The 16,565-nt window shown below is 34.3% G+C and overlaps 3 protein-coding genes across 4 annotated transcripts; 2 read left to right on the top strand and 1 right to left on the bottom strand.

Moving 5' to 3' along the window:
* The first annotated feature begins 1,102 nt into the window (after window positions 1–1,102).
* Window positions 1,103–3,898, top strand: LOC143562683 (small ribosomal subunit protein eS10z-like). Its single transcript, XM_077050426.1, has 5 exons — window positions 1,103–1,171; window positions 1,276–1,324; window positions 2,451–2,730; window positions 2,824–2,962; window positions 3,667–3,898. The coding sequence occupies exons 1-5, from the start codon at window positions 1,169–1,171 to the stop codon at window positions 3,748–3,750; spliced, it is 555 nt and encodes a 184-aa protein (XP_076906541.1). The 5' UTR covers window positions 1,103–1,168; the 3' UTR covers window positions 3,751–3,898.
* A 1,638-nt stretch (window positions 3,899–5,536) lies between these two features.
* On the top strand, window positions 5,537–9,135 carry LOC143562682 (glutaminyl-peptide cyclotransferase-like). Of its 2 annotated transcripts, none has more exons than XR_013140532.1 (11): window positions 5,537–5,854; window positions 7,032–7,088; window positions 7,211–7,246; window positions 7,395–7,459; window positions 7,547–7,610; window positions 7,687–7,804; window positions 7,902–7,999; window positions 8,078–8,148; window positions 8,241–8,264; window positions 8,364–8,415; window positions 8,894–9,009. XR_013140532.1 is itself a non-coding variant. In XM_077050425.1 (11 exons), exons 1-11 carry the CDS (start codon window positions 5,579–5,581, stop codon window positions 9,001–9,003), a joined length of 975 nt encoding a protein of 324 aa, XP_076906540.1. In that variant the 5' UTR covers window positions 5,537–5,578; the 3' UTR covers window positions 9,004–9,135. The 2 variants fall into 2 exon arrangements, 1 of the variants encoding a protein (XP_076906540.1); XM_077050425.1 differs by having other exon boundaries at window positions 8,237–8,264; window positions 8,894–9,135.
* A 1,198-nt stretch (window positions 9,136–10,333) lies between these two features.
* On the bottom strand, window positions 10,334–12,884 carry LOC143562713 (septum site-determining protein minD homolog, chloroplastic-like). Its single transcript, XM_077050449.1, has 2 exons — window positions 12,279–12,884; window positions 10,334–11,042 (listed from the first exon to the last, which is right to left on the bottom strand). The coding sequence occupies exons 1-2, from the start codon at window positions 12,808–12,810 to the stop codon at window positions 10,615–10,617; spliced, it is 960 nt and encodes a 319-aa protein (XP_076906564.1). The 5' UTR covers window positions 12,811–12,884; the 3' UTR covers window positions 10,334–10,614.
* Between the last annotated feature and the right edge of the window lie 3,681 nt (window positions 12,885–16,565).

The raw sequence follows: 16,565 nt of genomic DNA, 5'->3' as shown, positions 1-16,565 counted from the left end.
ATTACTTAATACTTTAATGATTTATATATGTCTATTGTTATACATCAGGTTCAATTTATTAAGTCAGGATCACATATTTGCCCGAACCCGAACAACCACCATGATCCGAACCATGAGCCTTGATTCTCTAACATGCATGCAACCACGATTATTTGTCATTTGTTACTCTCTTCTATTTAATTCCACATTTTCTTTCAAGTGATGTAGTAGTGGTAAAATGTAGTTTCCTATATTTTAGTGACAGTTTGTTTTATTTATCTTTTCAATATGATGAGTTTTGATGAATGAATATTTTTAGGTTAATTTTCTCATTGGACTATGAGGTGATTAATTGTTTCCATGGTAGTTCAAGTTTGGCCACTTGAATAATGTTCTTGGAGTCTAATCACGGATTACGTGGTGTATATGTATCTTAATCCAATTTTAGTCTGCCTTACCAATTGTTTGCGTGACGTATATGTATCACAAACAAACTGTAGATTATCCATTTTATTTATCGTTTCAATTTCCTATCCATTACCGACGATATTTCTCTCATATATAATCTTAAACCATTTTTTATCACCCAACAAACTTAGTCGATTTTATTTAAAAAACCGATACGTAATTAAATGAGTCATAAAATAACTTTTTTTTGCCAATAAGCTCGTGGTGGAGTGATAAGAGAGAGATTTGATATTCTATGTGACTTAGGTTCGATTCATGCCTCAATCATTTAGTTTTAGTGACACCAGGTGATAATGGGCGAGTGGGTGACGTTCACTAGCTGAATCCTTGAACTAAACATGTTTTATCTCACTGCACTGTCGTGCATTCGGGCGAGTGTTCACGGGGATTGGTCTTAGGTGAGGGTTTTCTCCGAATAGAAAGATGAATGTATTCAGATGTGGTGAATTTAGTCAGTAACTTATTTGAATGATTTGTTGGGCCGTTAAAAAAATAAAATAAAATAGTTTCAATAAATGATGATAAAAGTTTAATTTGACCATAAGAAACGGGCCTCAACGTCGGCCCATTATAACTTAACAGTCCACAGTCCATGTCTACAACTACCCCCATTTGCTAGGGTTTCTTCTTCTTTATCTATTGCTTCAATAATAAGTGCAGCAGCCACAAACAAACCCTAAGCCTTCACATCATCCATTTCGAAGAAGCAGCAGCAGCAATCATGGTAAGCTACCTTCATCCTTAATCCATTCATCGCTAAAACTATGCATATCAGTCTCTTAATTCCTCAATTTCATTATTATTATTATTATTATTATTATTATTCAGATCATTCCTGACAAGAATCGCAAGGCTATCTCCAAATACCTCTTTCAAGGTATCAGTTTCATCTTAATTAACTGTTAATCATACGGATCTCATACTGTTAATGTCGATTACGTGATAAATTCTTATAATATCATGTATTTACACATAACTCATGCAATTCATGTCGATTAGTTGATATTTTTTTATTAACTGAGGCTTCAATTTCTTGTAGCTAAGTAGTATTTTTTTAAAACTTATTTTATACTTTAAATTTTAATTTATTGATATATTTTCAGTAATTGTTACACAAAGGCATCAATTTCATGCTATAAGCTAGTATTTTTGAAGATTCTTTTACCTTTCATGTAGATTAATTGATATATTTTTTTAACTAGTTGTTACACAGAAGTATCAATTTTATGTAATTAAATAGTTTTTTTAAAACATATTTTGTACTTTTAATTTTTGATTTATTGATGGTTTTTAGTTGAAGTTACAGACATATATATTCATGTGATATACAAGTATATTTACAGATTTTTTTTTATTTTTATTAACTGATAATTTTTTTTACTTTTATTTTTTGATTTATTGATAGTTTTTAGTAGAAGTTACACAGAGATATAAACTCATTTGATATACTAGTATATTTACAGATTTTATGATTGATAGTTTTTTAGTAGAAGTTACACAGAGATATAAACTCATTTGATATACTAGTATATTTACAGATTTTTTATTTTCGATGTTGATTAACTGATAATTTTTTTACTATTTGTTACACAGAGGCTTCAATTTCATGTAGTTAACTAATGTTATTTTAAACATATTTTATACTTTTTATTTTGATTTATTAATATTTTCTTTGCAATTGTTACACAGATGCATCAATTTCATGTGATAAACTAGTATTTTAACATATTATGTACTTTTCATGTAGATTAATTGTTATATTTTTAACTAATTCATAGCTTTTTACTATACAGATTTTGTACTTTTCATATGAATTAGTGGCATTAGTTTTACGTAAAAAATAGTATCTATACAGATATAATACATTTCATGTTAATTACATGATAGTTTTTATTACCAACACAGAGGTGTCAATTTCATGTAACTAACTAGTATATATATATGTACAGAGTTTGTCCTTTTGTTGTTGTTTAGTTGTTATTAACCTACTAATTGTGAAACAGAGGGAGTTTGCTTCGCTAAGAAGGATTACAATCTCGCTAAGCATCCGGAAATCGATGTACCGAACCTACAGGTGATTAAGCTTATGCAGAGCTTCAAATCAAAGGAGTACGTGAAGGAGACATTCGCCTGGATGCACTACTACTGGTATTTGACTAACGATGGGATCGAGTTCCTCAGAACTTACTTGAACCTTCCATCTGACATTGTACCGGCTACTTTGAAGAAGTCTGCTAAGCCTCTCGGACGTCCTACTGGTGGACCTCCTGGCGACCGCCCTCGGTATTATTAATTGGAATTTGTTTATTTGTGTTGGTGTAATTTTATTTATTTGATTTTTTGGTGTTAATTTTGGTGTTGTTTGTGTTTTTTTAGTGGCCCGCCTAGATTTGAAGGTGATAGGCCGAGATTTGGTGACAGAGATGGGTACCGTGGTGGACCAAGAGGGCCTCCTGGTGAATTTGGGGGTGATAAGGGCGGAGCTCCGGCTGACTACCAGCCTGCTTTTAACAGGGTAATGTTATTCTCAAGGCATATTTTATGTTCTCGTTTTTTATTGGGGGTGTGCATGGTTAGTTTTGGGTCGGTTTTTCACTAAAATGAACCAAAAACTGAAACTTTGTATTCTGAATGTTTTAAAACCATTGGGTTTCAGTCTTTTTGGTTTGCAGTTTGGTCTTTTGATTAAGTTTCTGTTTTGCCATTTGAGCTTAATAACTAATTGATTATTTTGCATTTGTGTTATAATGTTTGAACTACATATTTACTAAATTCTAACATATATTTATTAATTTATTATTATGTATATGTTTTTTTATATTGGTTTTTGTTACATGCAAAACCAAAAGTGAAATTAAAATATGGTATTCACAAAACGTAAAACTAAGCCATCAATTTTTTGTTTTGGGTTTGGTTTTATATTGGGGTTTTTGGTTTCACTTACACCTTGAGTGCTTAGCTATATTGTTTATTTGTTTGGTTGAATGTGAGTTATTTTTTGGCAAAACTTTTAACATGGATGAATTTGTTATGGCTTTTTATTGAATATGAGTTATTTTTTGGCAAAACTTTTAACATAGATGAATTTGTTATGGCTTTTTATTGAATCTTGGTTTCAATCACTGATATTTTTTTGATTTTTTATAATAATCGTTAATCATAGCTCATTTGAACACTTTTGTAGTGCTGATATGGATTTTTGGCATTTTTTTTATATAGGGTGGTGCTGGTGGAAGACCCAGCTTTGGCCGTGGAGGTGGTGGTTTTGGAGGAGCTGCACCACCAAGCTCAAGCTTCTCTTAAATGTTGCTAGGTTTTGCCGTTTGATTTTGAAGATGTTTGGATTCACTGTTATGTTACTGTTATAGTACTTGAGTTATGTTATCTAGTGGTTTTGTTAAATCATGGATTTTGTTCTTTGATGATCAAATACTGTTCTGAATTACTCTGTCCTGAATCTTGAATTTTGCTCTACTTTGGTTACTGCTGTAGTGTAGATTTCAGATATGAACGGTAAAACATGCATTTTAAAAAGCGCAGTGCGTTCTTAGATCTTTCCGAAGAGGCAGGTGTCATTGCGTTATGTATAGGCTGTTTTCTTGTGATGGTTATCTGTTCTGAAGATTATAATAGGAAACAGGAGTTACAATACAAATCTATAGTGTAAGGAAATCTATTCTTTTTTTATTCTTGTCTTTGCCTTGGGCCTGTAGAGAAATTAAAATGATAATAGGGAGTGACTAGTTGTCATGTGCTGTCCTTGATTGTCTGATAAAATGGCATTCTATCCTGCTTATTTATTCGAGTCACTGGTTTTGATAAAAGTGACCACAACTCCTATCTTTGTCCTGACGATATATTTGTCAACACTTCCAGGGTACAAGTACTTTTCTTCTTTAAGAATAGGAGTAGCCAGTCATCCCAAGCAATTCCGCATAAAATGATCCTATACACTGTCACAACATTATGTTGTGCAGTTGTATATACAGATTTTATGTTATTAGTGTATTTCTGTTTTGATGTCTTCTTTTCTTTTGTTAGTTAAGTTTATGTTGAAGTGGCTATGACCCTCACATACTACGGATGAATCTTTAATGGATATGGTTGTTTTGTACCTCACCTCGCCTTATCTAAAACGAGTCAAGTCGACGTGGAATCACACCCGTATGCCTAGTATTTTACTGAATGTATTTTGCTACTTGTATTTTCTGATTTTATTTGTATTTTTTGAATTTTATCTCCAATATTGGTTCCAAACTGAAAATTACGTTACCGATACTGTACCTATACCAAGAAATTTCAAAGTACCGTACCGATACCGAGTTCATTACCTAATACAAGCTAATTCATAAAATATTATAACTCACATACTACGGGTAAGATTTTACCGAGCATGATTGCTGTTTTATACCTCACTTCGTGTTTTACTGAATGCATTTTACAACTTGATTTGGTTTATTGGATTTTAATAACCCATATTGAATGATATAAATCGATAATAATCCTTATTCATTTTATCACCACTGGTGGTCCCAAATTTAAAAAAGTTGCCCCCTATCGGTTTAAAAGACTTAACGACGTTATAGTTTTTTTCGAATTTCGAACTAATATTTTATGCCTTTTGATCAGAAGGAGGATGCAAGTCAAATGATGTAAAACTTAATTCGAAACGGTGATCCAAACGTCTTAATTTTTGTTAATTGTAAACTTAAACACCCGAATTGAAGCATTGTTTTGTCGTTATGTAGCACCGTTTCGAACTAAGTTTACATAAATCGACTCATCCTCCTTCCGATAAAAAAACCATAAAACATTAGTTTGAAATTCAGAAAAAAAAATAACGCCGTCAAGTCCTTTTTAACGGATAACCATTGAGCCCCAACTTTTTTAATTTGGAACCGCCCATATCATTAAAATAAATAGAGATTATTATTATCGTTCAATACCAGCATAATTTTGTTTTTTTAATAAGTTATTTTTTGGTAAGTTTTGTACATCCAACGTTAGTTAATAACAAACATGAAAAAAAAAACCAATGCTTCAGACCTACAGTCATCGGCGACTTTCAATTTCATACCTCTTCTTCAAGTTGAACCACCATCAAATCAGAAATGTCCTTCAACTCAATCTCATGGCCCGTACATCCATGAGAAAAAAAACCACCCGATCTAATAACAACATCAAACCCCAACAACAACCCACAAACACACACACAATGCATCCATCTTCTTCTAATTCACCCTTCCGTACCAAAAAAACCATCTTTTTTATTTCAATCTTGTCAGCTGTAGCCATCATCACTCTCTCCTGGAACACGTTCCGATCTGACACCCTTGCTGTTTCCGACCAAATTCACTCGATTCAGATCGTCAACGAGTTCCCACATGATCCTGCTGCTTTCACACAGGTCAGTCGTTTAATTGAATCATCAGCATCAATTGATCTTGATTGGAAAATAGTGTAGCTTTTGTTAATCATTGTGGATTTAGAGATTGAAGAGCAATTGTGGTGTTTGGAATTAGAGAGATTAGTTAGTTTATAAGTGTTGTCCACCAAGTGTTTGATGAAATGTCTGGATGCTGTTTATTTGTTTAGTAGTCTTGTAGAACCTGCTATTCGGGTAGCGGGGTACCAACTAGTGATTAATCGGGATTCGGATTGGAATTATTTTGTGTTGATTTTCTAAGTTATGTAAAAATGTTCACATAAATACTTCAAACGTAAATAATTAAAGATAAACATAACAAATCAATGAGAAAACTAAGGTTTGTTTGCCTCTCAAAAAAAAAAATAAATAAAGAAAAGGCCCAATTTTCGACCGATTTGGGACGACTTTGATTTTTGACCTATATAACCGAGTTTAACCGACTGACCAACTAATTCACCAATTAGCAAAAAAATAATCAGTAGCTCACCTACTACTGACTAGTCACCGATTTTTTACTGTGTTTGACTGACTACCAACTAATTCACCAATTAGCAAAAAGTTTGGAACTCGCTAGTTGCCCGTAGGGATGTGCATGAAACCAAAAAAACCGATTCATAACCGAAAAAACCAATAACATATAACTGATTAACTGAACCGAAACAAAAACCAACGGTTTCGTTTTATGTTTTTTTTAAAACTGAATTTTCGGTTTTGCAATTTTTTTGCCCAAATGTCAAAAACCGAAAAAGCAAACTGAACCCGACTAAAAACCAAAACCGAACTGACCCATGCACACCGTTACTTGTCGGGTGGTGGGGTATTGACTAGTGGTTAATCTAGATTAATCAGATTGGGAATTTTTATATTTTTATGTAATATTTAATACACAATTTTGAAAATTTACATATGAATGTTCACATTAATGCTTCAAACATAAACATAAGTACGTAACAAATCAATGAGAAAACCAATGTCCAATTGCCTTTAAAAAAAATAAATATAAATATAAATAGGTCCAATTTTTTACCGATTTGACCCATTTGTCCGAGTTTGACCGACTGCTAACTAATTCACCATTAGCAAAAAGTTAATCAGTAGCTCACCGACTACCGACTAGTGGCCAATTTTTTCTGATTTTTACAACGCTGCTTTTCAGGGGCTTTTGTATGGAGGTAATGATACACTATTGGAGTCAACCGGACTCAATGGGCAGGTGAGTTTGAAATCCTAATTAAATTAACTGACTTCACATACATTTCATTTCATACTTGATTCAAGATGTTGAGTTCTGCAAATTACAATATCATTTTTTTTTTTTTTTTTTTGTGATTTCAGTCATCAGTAAGGGAAGTGGATCTTCAGACTGGAAAGGTAAATTGCATTTTGTTTGATAAGTCATTTTGTTAAAGTTGAGTTTATTATCTTATGTTATTGTAATGAAGCTGAACACTGAATCTCAAGTTTAGGAATTTAGAATTTGGAACTTGAAGTTGATTATGCTCTTTGTGTTTGTTCCCAGATCAAGACCTTGCAAAAAATGGATTATTCTTATTTTGGGGAGGGTTTAACTCTTTTGGGAAAAAAGTAATTGTTTAGTTCTACTCTATTTACCTTTGTAAAACATTAGTTTTCGGTCTATTTGATATATAAATCGTATCTGCTTTTTTGTAGGTTGTATCAAGTGACCTGGTTGAAGAACACTGGTTTCATATACGACCGATATAATTTTACCAAGGTTTGTGCTTCACCTTAATTGTTCATTTTATTTTCCTTTTCTTTAAAGTGTTTTTACATCTTAATATCCGTTGCAGTTCAAAAAATTTACTCATGGTATGAAAGACGGTTGGGGATTAGCAACTGATGGAAAAATTCTCTTTGGAAGTGATGGATCATCTTCTTTATATCATCTCAACCCTCGAACAATGAAAGGTTCATGCTTCATAATATTAGATTAACTTTCATTTTCGGGCCATATTTGGGAATTAGAATTTTCACTTAATATAATCTTCATTTTTCGTGAATGCAGTTATAAAAGAACATGTTGTTAAATATAAAGGTCATGAAGTACATAACTTAAACGAATTAGAGTACATAAACAATGAAGTTTGGGCAAACATTTGGCAGGTATAAGTAATATTTTATATTTATACGGCAACACTTGTATTTTTACTGTATGAAATTAATAATATTATTTTCTTTTAGAGCGACTGCATAGCTAGAATCTCGCCTGTAGATGGGACTGTGATCGGATGGGTTGTTCTTCCAGAATTGAGGTATAATGATCATCCATTTGGTTTTTTATTTGGTGCTTGCATATACGATTTAACTAATTATATCTTTTTGTTATTTTGTTTTTTCTAGACAGGAATTAGAGTCAGCTGGAAACAGAGTAAGTATAGTTCGTGAATTTATTATTATTATTATTATTATTATTATTATTATTATTCCACTTTATCATTTCAAGTTTTTAACTTTGTTTGCCTTTTAGATTGATGTGTTAAACGGTATAGCATGGGATGAAGATAAGAAACGTCTTTTTGGTAAGATTTCACAGGAGTCTATATGGGTTATGTTTTTCTCTCTATCACAGGCTTGCAAACGAACCGGTTGAACACAAACGAAGCTTGCTTGTGTTCGTTCGATTAACCTTTAATCGTTCAAACAATCGAGCACGGGCAATTAAACGAATGGTTTTAATGAACATGTTCATGTTTGTTTAGGTGTGTTCAGTAACAGTGTAAACTAACAGTTTACGAACGTAAACAAACGAACGTAGATGAATGAACATAACCGAGCTAAAATCAGTTAAAAGCAGTGTGTCGGGCCTAAAAAAGTTTCTAAAACTAGACTAAGTTGTAACGGGCCAACAAAATTTAAGTGAACATGACCAAATATAAATGAATTTAAATGAACAAACGTAAGTGAACAATCTTGAAGTCAACTCCATTTTGACCCGTTAGTCAACCCGTTCATTGTATGACCTCTAATATCAAATATTGAACATATGATGTGTTGCAGTGACCGGGAAACTCTGGCCAAAGCTATACGAGATAAAGTTGCAGCCATTAAGGAAACCTTTGCCGGCACCCGTGGAACGTCTCTGCTTGCGTGCCCAGTTTCATTTTTGAAGGAAGTGAAGTAAAGACTGATCAAAGATATATGAAACACTTTGTAATGTCTAACGTTTTTGTCATTTGAGTAGATATTAAGCTACACTTGAGAATCTTAGTCTTAGATTATCTTTGTTGAGAATAGAGATTGATTGGTGTATCAAATCTTTTTAATTTTAATAATATATAGATTTAGAAGTGGATTGGAAAGTGTTAATAGTTTCAACATGACAAAACAATTTTATGTGTTCGGGTTGAAGATAGGAATGAGAAACATAGTATTAGTTCGCAAGAGTTTGTTCGGTTTTATGAGTTTCTTTGTAGCAAAGGTTATTAAATCTGTAGGGGGTGGACGTATATCTACCAACAAAATGAAGCATTTTATATAAGTCTTCAAAATTTCAAAATAACTATCAATACCTAAGTAGCAACCATAGAACAAAAAAAAGGAGATTTCAAAGATTTTGAATAATATTATAAATTGCTCATAGAAAGGCTTTCTACAATCTCTACATGAAGCATCTTGTCCCTCATTCTATACTTCACCATCCTCATCACTTTGTCGTTTTAAATTCAGTAATAGCCAGATACTTGTAATAACAATAAACTAAACAAAACGACTGCAACCAAATAATCTATTTTAAATACTTGATTGCTCTCGACAACGATGAACCTAACAAGATTCATGGGCTTACGTGTCAGTAGTCTTGTAAAGTTTATGCACGTACATTATTGAATATTATAAATGTATATATAAAGCTTGTTAAATTATTCCATTAGTGCTAGTTTGACAAATCATTTCCAAATTTAATGTTAATTAAAAATGTTAATTTCTAAGCCTTGTGACATTAGGTCTTTATTCTCGTTAAAATGGCGTGGGTTTGAGTCCCACAAAGCGAGCGTTAGCTTGATTTTAAGAGTAGATTTTAGAAGGTGTAAGTTGACAGCATTCTACAATTTAATACTTATGGTTTTTTCGGCAAGTGGATGTCAAGAGCGTCTTCTTACACGTGATTTGATAGATAATTTTAATGTACTCGAGCCCTCGCTTTTTGTTTATTCCAATCAAACTCATCATGTTTGCTTATTACAAAAGATCCTTCACTCCTTTGTAACACCAAGCACGCATCTAAGATCAGTCTTCCAAGCTTGATGTTTGACTTTTTATGATGTGTACATGATCTCTCTAAGAACGGCAATTATGCGCGCCTCTTCTCATTCCACCTAATTTATGGCGTGACAATATTAATTCTACGTATGTAACTGTCGGTCCAAAGCTTTATCATTCACACGTTGGGATTGACTGCACTTTACATAAGATATTGTTTCAACACAGAATTCGTAACGTGACTACAACAATTCGGATTGTTTCTTGTATCTAAACATGCAAAGCCAAATAGATGAACCTGTTTACTTCCATTTGAACAACAAAAAGTTTTGACTTTTGAGTTTTGACCAACAAATAATCCATTACTGAAACCAAACAAATACAATCAATTGATCACATAAAAACTGCCTACAAATCTAACTTTCTCCCTACAATCACTCAATCTTAGAACAAACACGAATCAAAGAAAAACAAACCTTATCGGCTTCCTGTACACACGAACACTTCAAAGACTTCAATCACTAACCTCCAAAAAACGAGAAAAATCCCTTCTTTTTTGGTTCTTCCTCCACCATCACCGCCTTCATACTATCTTGCTCGACTAACCTCCAAGCAGCCTGTTCAAATGCCAAACCAGCTAAAGTCGGAGGCTTGTTTAACACAAGCGGAAACCCTCTATTCGTGCTCCGGATCACCTCCGAATCCTCCGGAATCACTCCCAGTAATGCCAATCCCAGCATCTCTTGAACATCGAGAACTGACATCATATCTTCACCCCTTATCAAATCAGTTCTGACCCTATTAACAATCATCTTAATATCCCGAATTCCATCACATTCCAGTAAACCTGTAACCCTGTCAGCATCTCTTAATGCAGTAATATCTGGTGTGGTAACTAAAACAGCTTCGTTAGCCGGAGTAATCGCTGTTATGAACCCGGCATCAATACCTACCAGACAATCAAACAAACAAATATACCGAGTTAAAATCCCACATATAGCATGCAGGGTCAGGGGTGGGTGGTCCGAGTACAAAACCTTAACCCTATCCAGGCCTAAACAAACCGACGAACACGAACACAAGCATGTTCGTGGCCATTCATTTAACTTTAATCGAACACGAGCATACAATCAAACAAGATTTTTGTTCATGCTCGTGCTCGTGTTCATTCATTTAAAACCTACACGAACATAAACGGACATAAACGACCATGAGCAATGAACACAAACATATAATCAAACAATTTTTTTTTGTTCGTGTTCATTCACTTAAAACATGAACAAACAGTACAGGACCGTAAACAGACACAAACGAACATAAACGAATAAACTTAAACGAACTCGAACACAAACATATAATCAAACAAAATTTTCTGTTCATGTTCGTGTTCATTCATTTAATACCTACATGAACGTAAATGACGCCCTGCTTGTGGTGTGCACATATAATGTATATATGTGTGAACCCTCAGGTGGGCAAAAGTGAAATTGCACTAATTTTGACGTTATTTTACTAATCTCGTGAAAATAACGTTAAAAGTGGCAGAAGGTTAATCATGCATCATGTGGTGACGTTGATAGCCGAAGAACAAGGGTACATGCACCAATCGGCGGTGTTCCGATGGTTGAGCGTTATGTGCCTCATGTCCAAGGCTTGATACAAAACTACTATCGGGCCGGGGGTCTCATCGGAAGCAGCCTCTATATTCCTAAAGAATAGAGGTAAGGCTATCTACATCTTACCATCCTCAGACCCTACCATAGCTTTGCTATTGGTGGGATATACTGAGTACAATGATGATGATATATGATGATGATGAACGTAAATGAACACAAACAAACATAAGATAACAGTAATGAACATAAACAAGCCCATTTTATGTACATATAGCTAGTTACGTCTTTCTTATTATTTAAACAAATGTTCACATAAACGCACAAACAAAACATGTGTTCATGTTAGTTCGTTTAATTAAACAAACATAAAAATGTGATCAGAAACAAGCCCATTTTATGTTTATATCGCTAGTTACGTATTTATTATTTAACGAACAAACTCAAATAAACATAAACAAGCTCATTTTATGTACATTTCTATAACATATGTATTTACTTAAATCTAACTGAAATGAACAAAACGCGTGTTCACGTTCGTTCATTTAACAAATAAACAAACTTCCTGTTACCTGCGGGACAATCGATAAGTATAAAGTCCGGAGACCCTTCGGGCCGGTCTTTCAACGCATCAACAAGCCAAACAAGCGCCTTCCCACCAAACCCTAGGGGCAATTTGGACCTAGGTTTGGAAATACACAGCAACTCAAAGTTTGACCAACGCTTATCTCTAACCAGTGCTTGGTCAAGCCTACAATCACCGTTAAGAACCTCAACAACAGTATAATTAACTCTGTTTTCAAGTCCAAGTAGCAAGTCAAGGTTACGTAAGCCTACGTCAGCGTCAATTGCGACGACTGAGAACCCTAATCGGGCTAATGAAAGGCCCACATTGGCGGTGGTGGTGGTCTTGCCGACGCCGCCTTTGCCGGAGGTGATGACGACGACACGTGGCGTGTCGCCGGAGAGTTGGGGTTTGCGGTTGTATTGGAGGACGGAGTGGATTGGTGGTAGGTAGGGTTTGGTGGTGGTGGGTGGTGGTTTGGTTAGGAGTTTGTGAAGTGGGTTTGATGGGATGAAGGTGGATGAGAATAGTGACGTCATCTCGCCGGAGACGGCGGCGGAAGATGATGGGGTTGGACGACGGTGGAAAGAAGTTAAGAAGCAGCTCAGTGATAGCAACTACACTACATATCACGGAGAGTTCACTGAAAAGACTAGAAACTAGTTTTTATTGTACTGAAAATATATAGTTTTCAAAAAAATGAAAATGTCAGTAAAACTCAAGCGTTGAACCGGTAAGTCGGCGTAAATTCGGTCAGTTTCGATGACTGTTATTATTATTGTACTGGATTAAAACCAAATATAAAACAAAATATTTATAAAAATTGAAGTGGATCAATGGATGGCATCGGTCGGTAAATTTGAGCGTTGGTAAAACCCAACCGTTGTTGGTCCCGGGCGTTGAGGCAGTGAGTCTACGAGTTGGTTTCCGTCACGTTAGTTATGGTACCGGAAATGAAAAAAACTAAAAAGAAAAAATGTCATTCGGTCGGTTTCCGTTACGTTCGTTGCGATGGCTGAACTAAAAAAAACATAAACAAAATTTGCGGACCAGTTCGATACCGCCAAGTGGCCCAATAGGGCAGATGCGACGCCTAACTTCTTATATGTTTTATAGTAACGAGTGATTAATTGTTTTAGGGTTGGTTTGAAACAAAATCCGAATCGGATTAGGTATGGATAACGAGCTATCTTATTTGGTGTTGTTCGGTTTTTGGTTATAATGAAATTGAAGAAATTGAAGATAGAATAAACCGAACTTAATAGCTCAAGTAGACTTGAGATAGAAAACTGAAGTGATAAACAACCTTATATGCAGTATGTGTTTATGTTGTGAACAACGTTTTCATGGCGTATTAATCCAGTATTCTAGTTGCTACTGTGTTGATTTTAAAAGTTGAATATAAGTTAAAGCTTTTGTGATTTATGAAAGCAAAAGACTAAAAGTATAATCGATTTAGCCGGTTTACCGAAATTTTGGGTCTAACCACTAATTACGGTTTTAGGAAAGTAGAGATTGAACCTACTAGGTTGAGTTGGGTAGAGTGCGGTTCGATTAGTTTTATCATTTTGGTGGTCTGATGTCAATTTGATGATTACAACTAGGGTTGTTTATGAGCCGAAAACAAATCAAGCAAGAGCTAGCCGAACCGAAATGAAATGAAACTTAAAAATACTTGAAACAAGTGATTAAATTGTTTTAAGGTTGGTTTGAATTCGAATCGGATTGGGCTCGGTTAAAGAGTTATCTTATTTGGTTTTGTTTGGTTTTTTAGCTATGATGGAATAAAAAGCAAAACTTAATAACCTGAGTACACTAGAAATAGAAAGCTGAAGTGATAAACACCCTTATTTGTATGTTTGTATATAACTAGAATGTTTATGTTGAGAATAATGTTTTGTGGGACTTTCAAATCCTGTATACCAATTGCTATTGTGTCGATTTTAAAAGTCAGGTATAAATTAAAGTTATAGGTTGAGCGGGCGGCCTAGCTAATTTTATTATTTGGCTGTTTAATGGTCAATTTTTACACTTACAAGTAGAGTTGTCTATGAGCGGAGCTTGCTCACGCTTGGCTAAAATCGAAATAAGCACTTTCATAGATGATTAAACCACCAAAATGATGAAATTGATCGGCTAAACACTTAGTCTTTGGTTCGGTTTGATTTTCGATTATAACCAAATAAAATCCAAAATTGAATACTCCAAAAGGCGGACTAATGAATTCCTAAATTCGTACCTCCATGTGTTTCAAGTATTCTTGTGTTGTTTATAACGTTATCATGACCTTCAGATCTAGTCACTAGTTGAATAGTCTAAAAATCAAAATGATGAGCACAATGTCCCTAGCTTACCTTTTGGATGAAAGTGACAAAAATGACCAAATTTTATAAACGAAAATGACAATTTACTCTAATTTAAATTTTAAATTTTAAGAAAAACATGCTTAAGGTAGGATTGTTGATAGTTTATTTCAAACAACTTCGACGAAATTTTATACCAAACCGTTGACTATGATTTTGGAAAAGACAAACCTAGATTAAGTTGTGTAGCATATGATTAGTTATACCCTTTCGGTGGTTTAGCGACTTGATTTTAGCGGTTACAATTTACAAATGATTTTTTATTTTACCTTTTTTCTAAATATCATTAGTTTCTACATAACATTAAAAGAATAATAAAAATTACAGATACAATATAGCAACATGGTGTAACACCTGAAAATTTTGCCTTTTCTACACAAGATATTTTGGATCTTCATAACCATTACTGATTACCAAAAAAACAAGGCAAAAGTGTTCTACGCGTTTTGTCTAATTACGATTTGGTGTCTTTGAAAGACAAGGAACAAGGTGGTATTCAATGAGACGCCATCAAATGTTCAAAATGCTTTAGGCGAAATAAAAGTATTAACCTCTTGGCTGGTTAGAAATATATCGAAGAACTTGGGTTTAATGTGGCAGAGATGGAGAGTGTCTGACATTGATATTTTGTAACAGAGTTATGTGCGCGTTAGGTGGACATATATGTAATAACTAATAAGGTTTGTTGTTGTGATGTATTTTGTGCCGGCAAATAACTTGCTACGTCGTCTTCTTCACTATTAATAAACTAGTTTTTATACCTGGCGCGTTGCACCGGGCAGTTGGCAAAACCCCAGTGTCGAAAGACGGGCGTTAGTAAAACCGAAGCGTTACGACGATGATTCGACACGAATTCGGTCAGTATCGGCTGTGTTCGTTACGATATATACACCACTGGTAAAATTGAGCTTTAAAACCCAAGAAATTAATTCGTCAAATTAACATATACTAAAACAAAATATTATAAACGATGTTTATTTGGTTGGCAAACCCGGGCGGTGGTAAAACCCAAACTTTGTGGTCCCGAGCATTGACGCGGTAAATTGACATGAATTCGGTCGGTTATGATTACGTACGTTACAGTGCCATAATTAAAAAACAAATATATATATAAAAATTGAGGTTGACCAATGACCAATTTAGGAGGGGGGCGGTTGGTAAACTTGCGCATTGGTAAAACCCGAGCGTTGTGGTCACGAGATTTAAATAAGTCATCGAGTTTGTGCGAACTCGGTCGGCTCTTTTAGGCTTGCTATGGTACTGAAACTAAAAAAAATTGGCGTTTTGTCAATTTCCAATTTTCCATTACGTTTATTATAATAACTGAACAAAACAAAATTTATCGGCTAATACGGTGCCACAAAGTGGCTCAATAGGCCATTTGTGACACAAAGTTCTTATTTATATTATAGTAATAAGGAAAATTGGATTTTAATAATCCCTATTAAATGGTATTGGCCGATAATAATCCCTATTCGTTTTATCGCCACTGGCGGTCCCAAATTCAAAAAAATTGGCCCCCAATGGTCCCCGTTAAAAATGACTTAACGACGTTATAGTTTTTTCTGAATTTTAAACCAATGTTTTAGGGCTTTTGATCGTTAGGAGGATACAAGTCGATTGATGTAAAACTGAGTTTGAAATAGTGCTTCAAAATAACGAAACAATGCTTCAATTCGGGTGTATAAACTTACAATTAACCAAAATCGAGTCATTTTGATCATTGTTTCGAGCTAAGCTTTACACCAATCACTCGTATCCTCCTAACGATCAAAAGCCCTAAAACATTGGTTTGAAATTCAGAAAAAACTATAATGCCGTTAAGTCATTTTTAACGAGGGACCATTGGGGGCCAACTTTTTTGAATTTGGGACCGCCAGTGACGATAAAACGAATAAGGATTATTATCGGCCAATACCATAGGAATTATT

This window comes from Bidens hawaiensis, unplaced genomic scaffold (assembly GCF_021521415.1).
Source record: "Bidens hawaiensis isolate Kalapana, Puna unplaced genomic scaffold, B.hawaiensis_p1.1 tig00021047_1, whole genome shotgun sequence".
Lineage (NCBI taxonomy): Eukaryota > Viridiplantae > Streptophyta > Magnoliopsida > Asterales > Asteraceae > Bidens > Bidens hawaiensis.
This window is presented reverse-complemented; position numbering and strand designations above follow the sequence as displayed.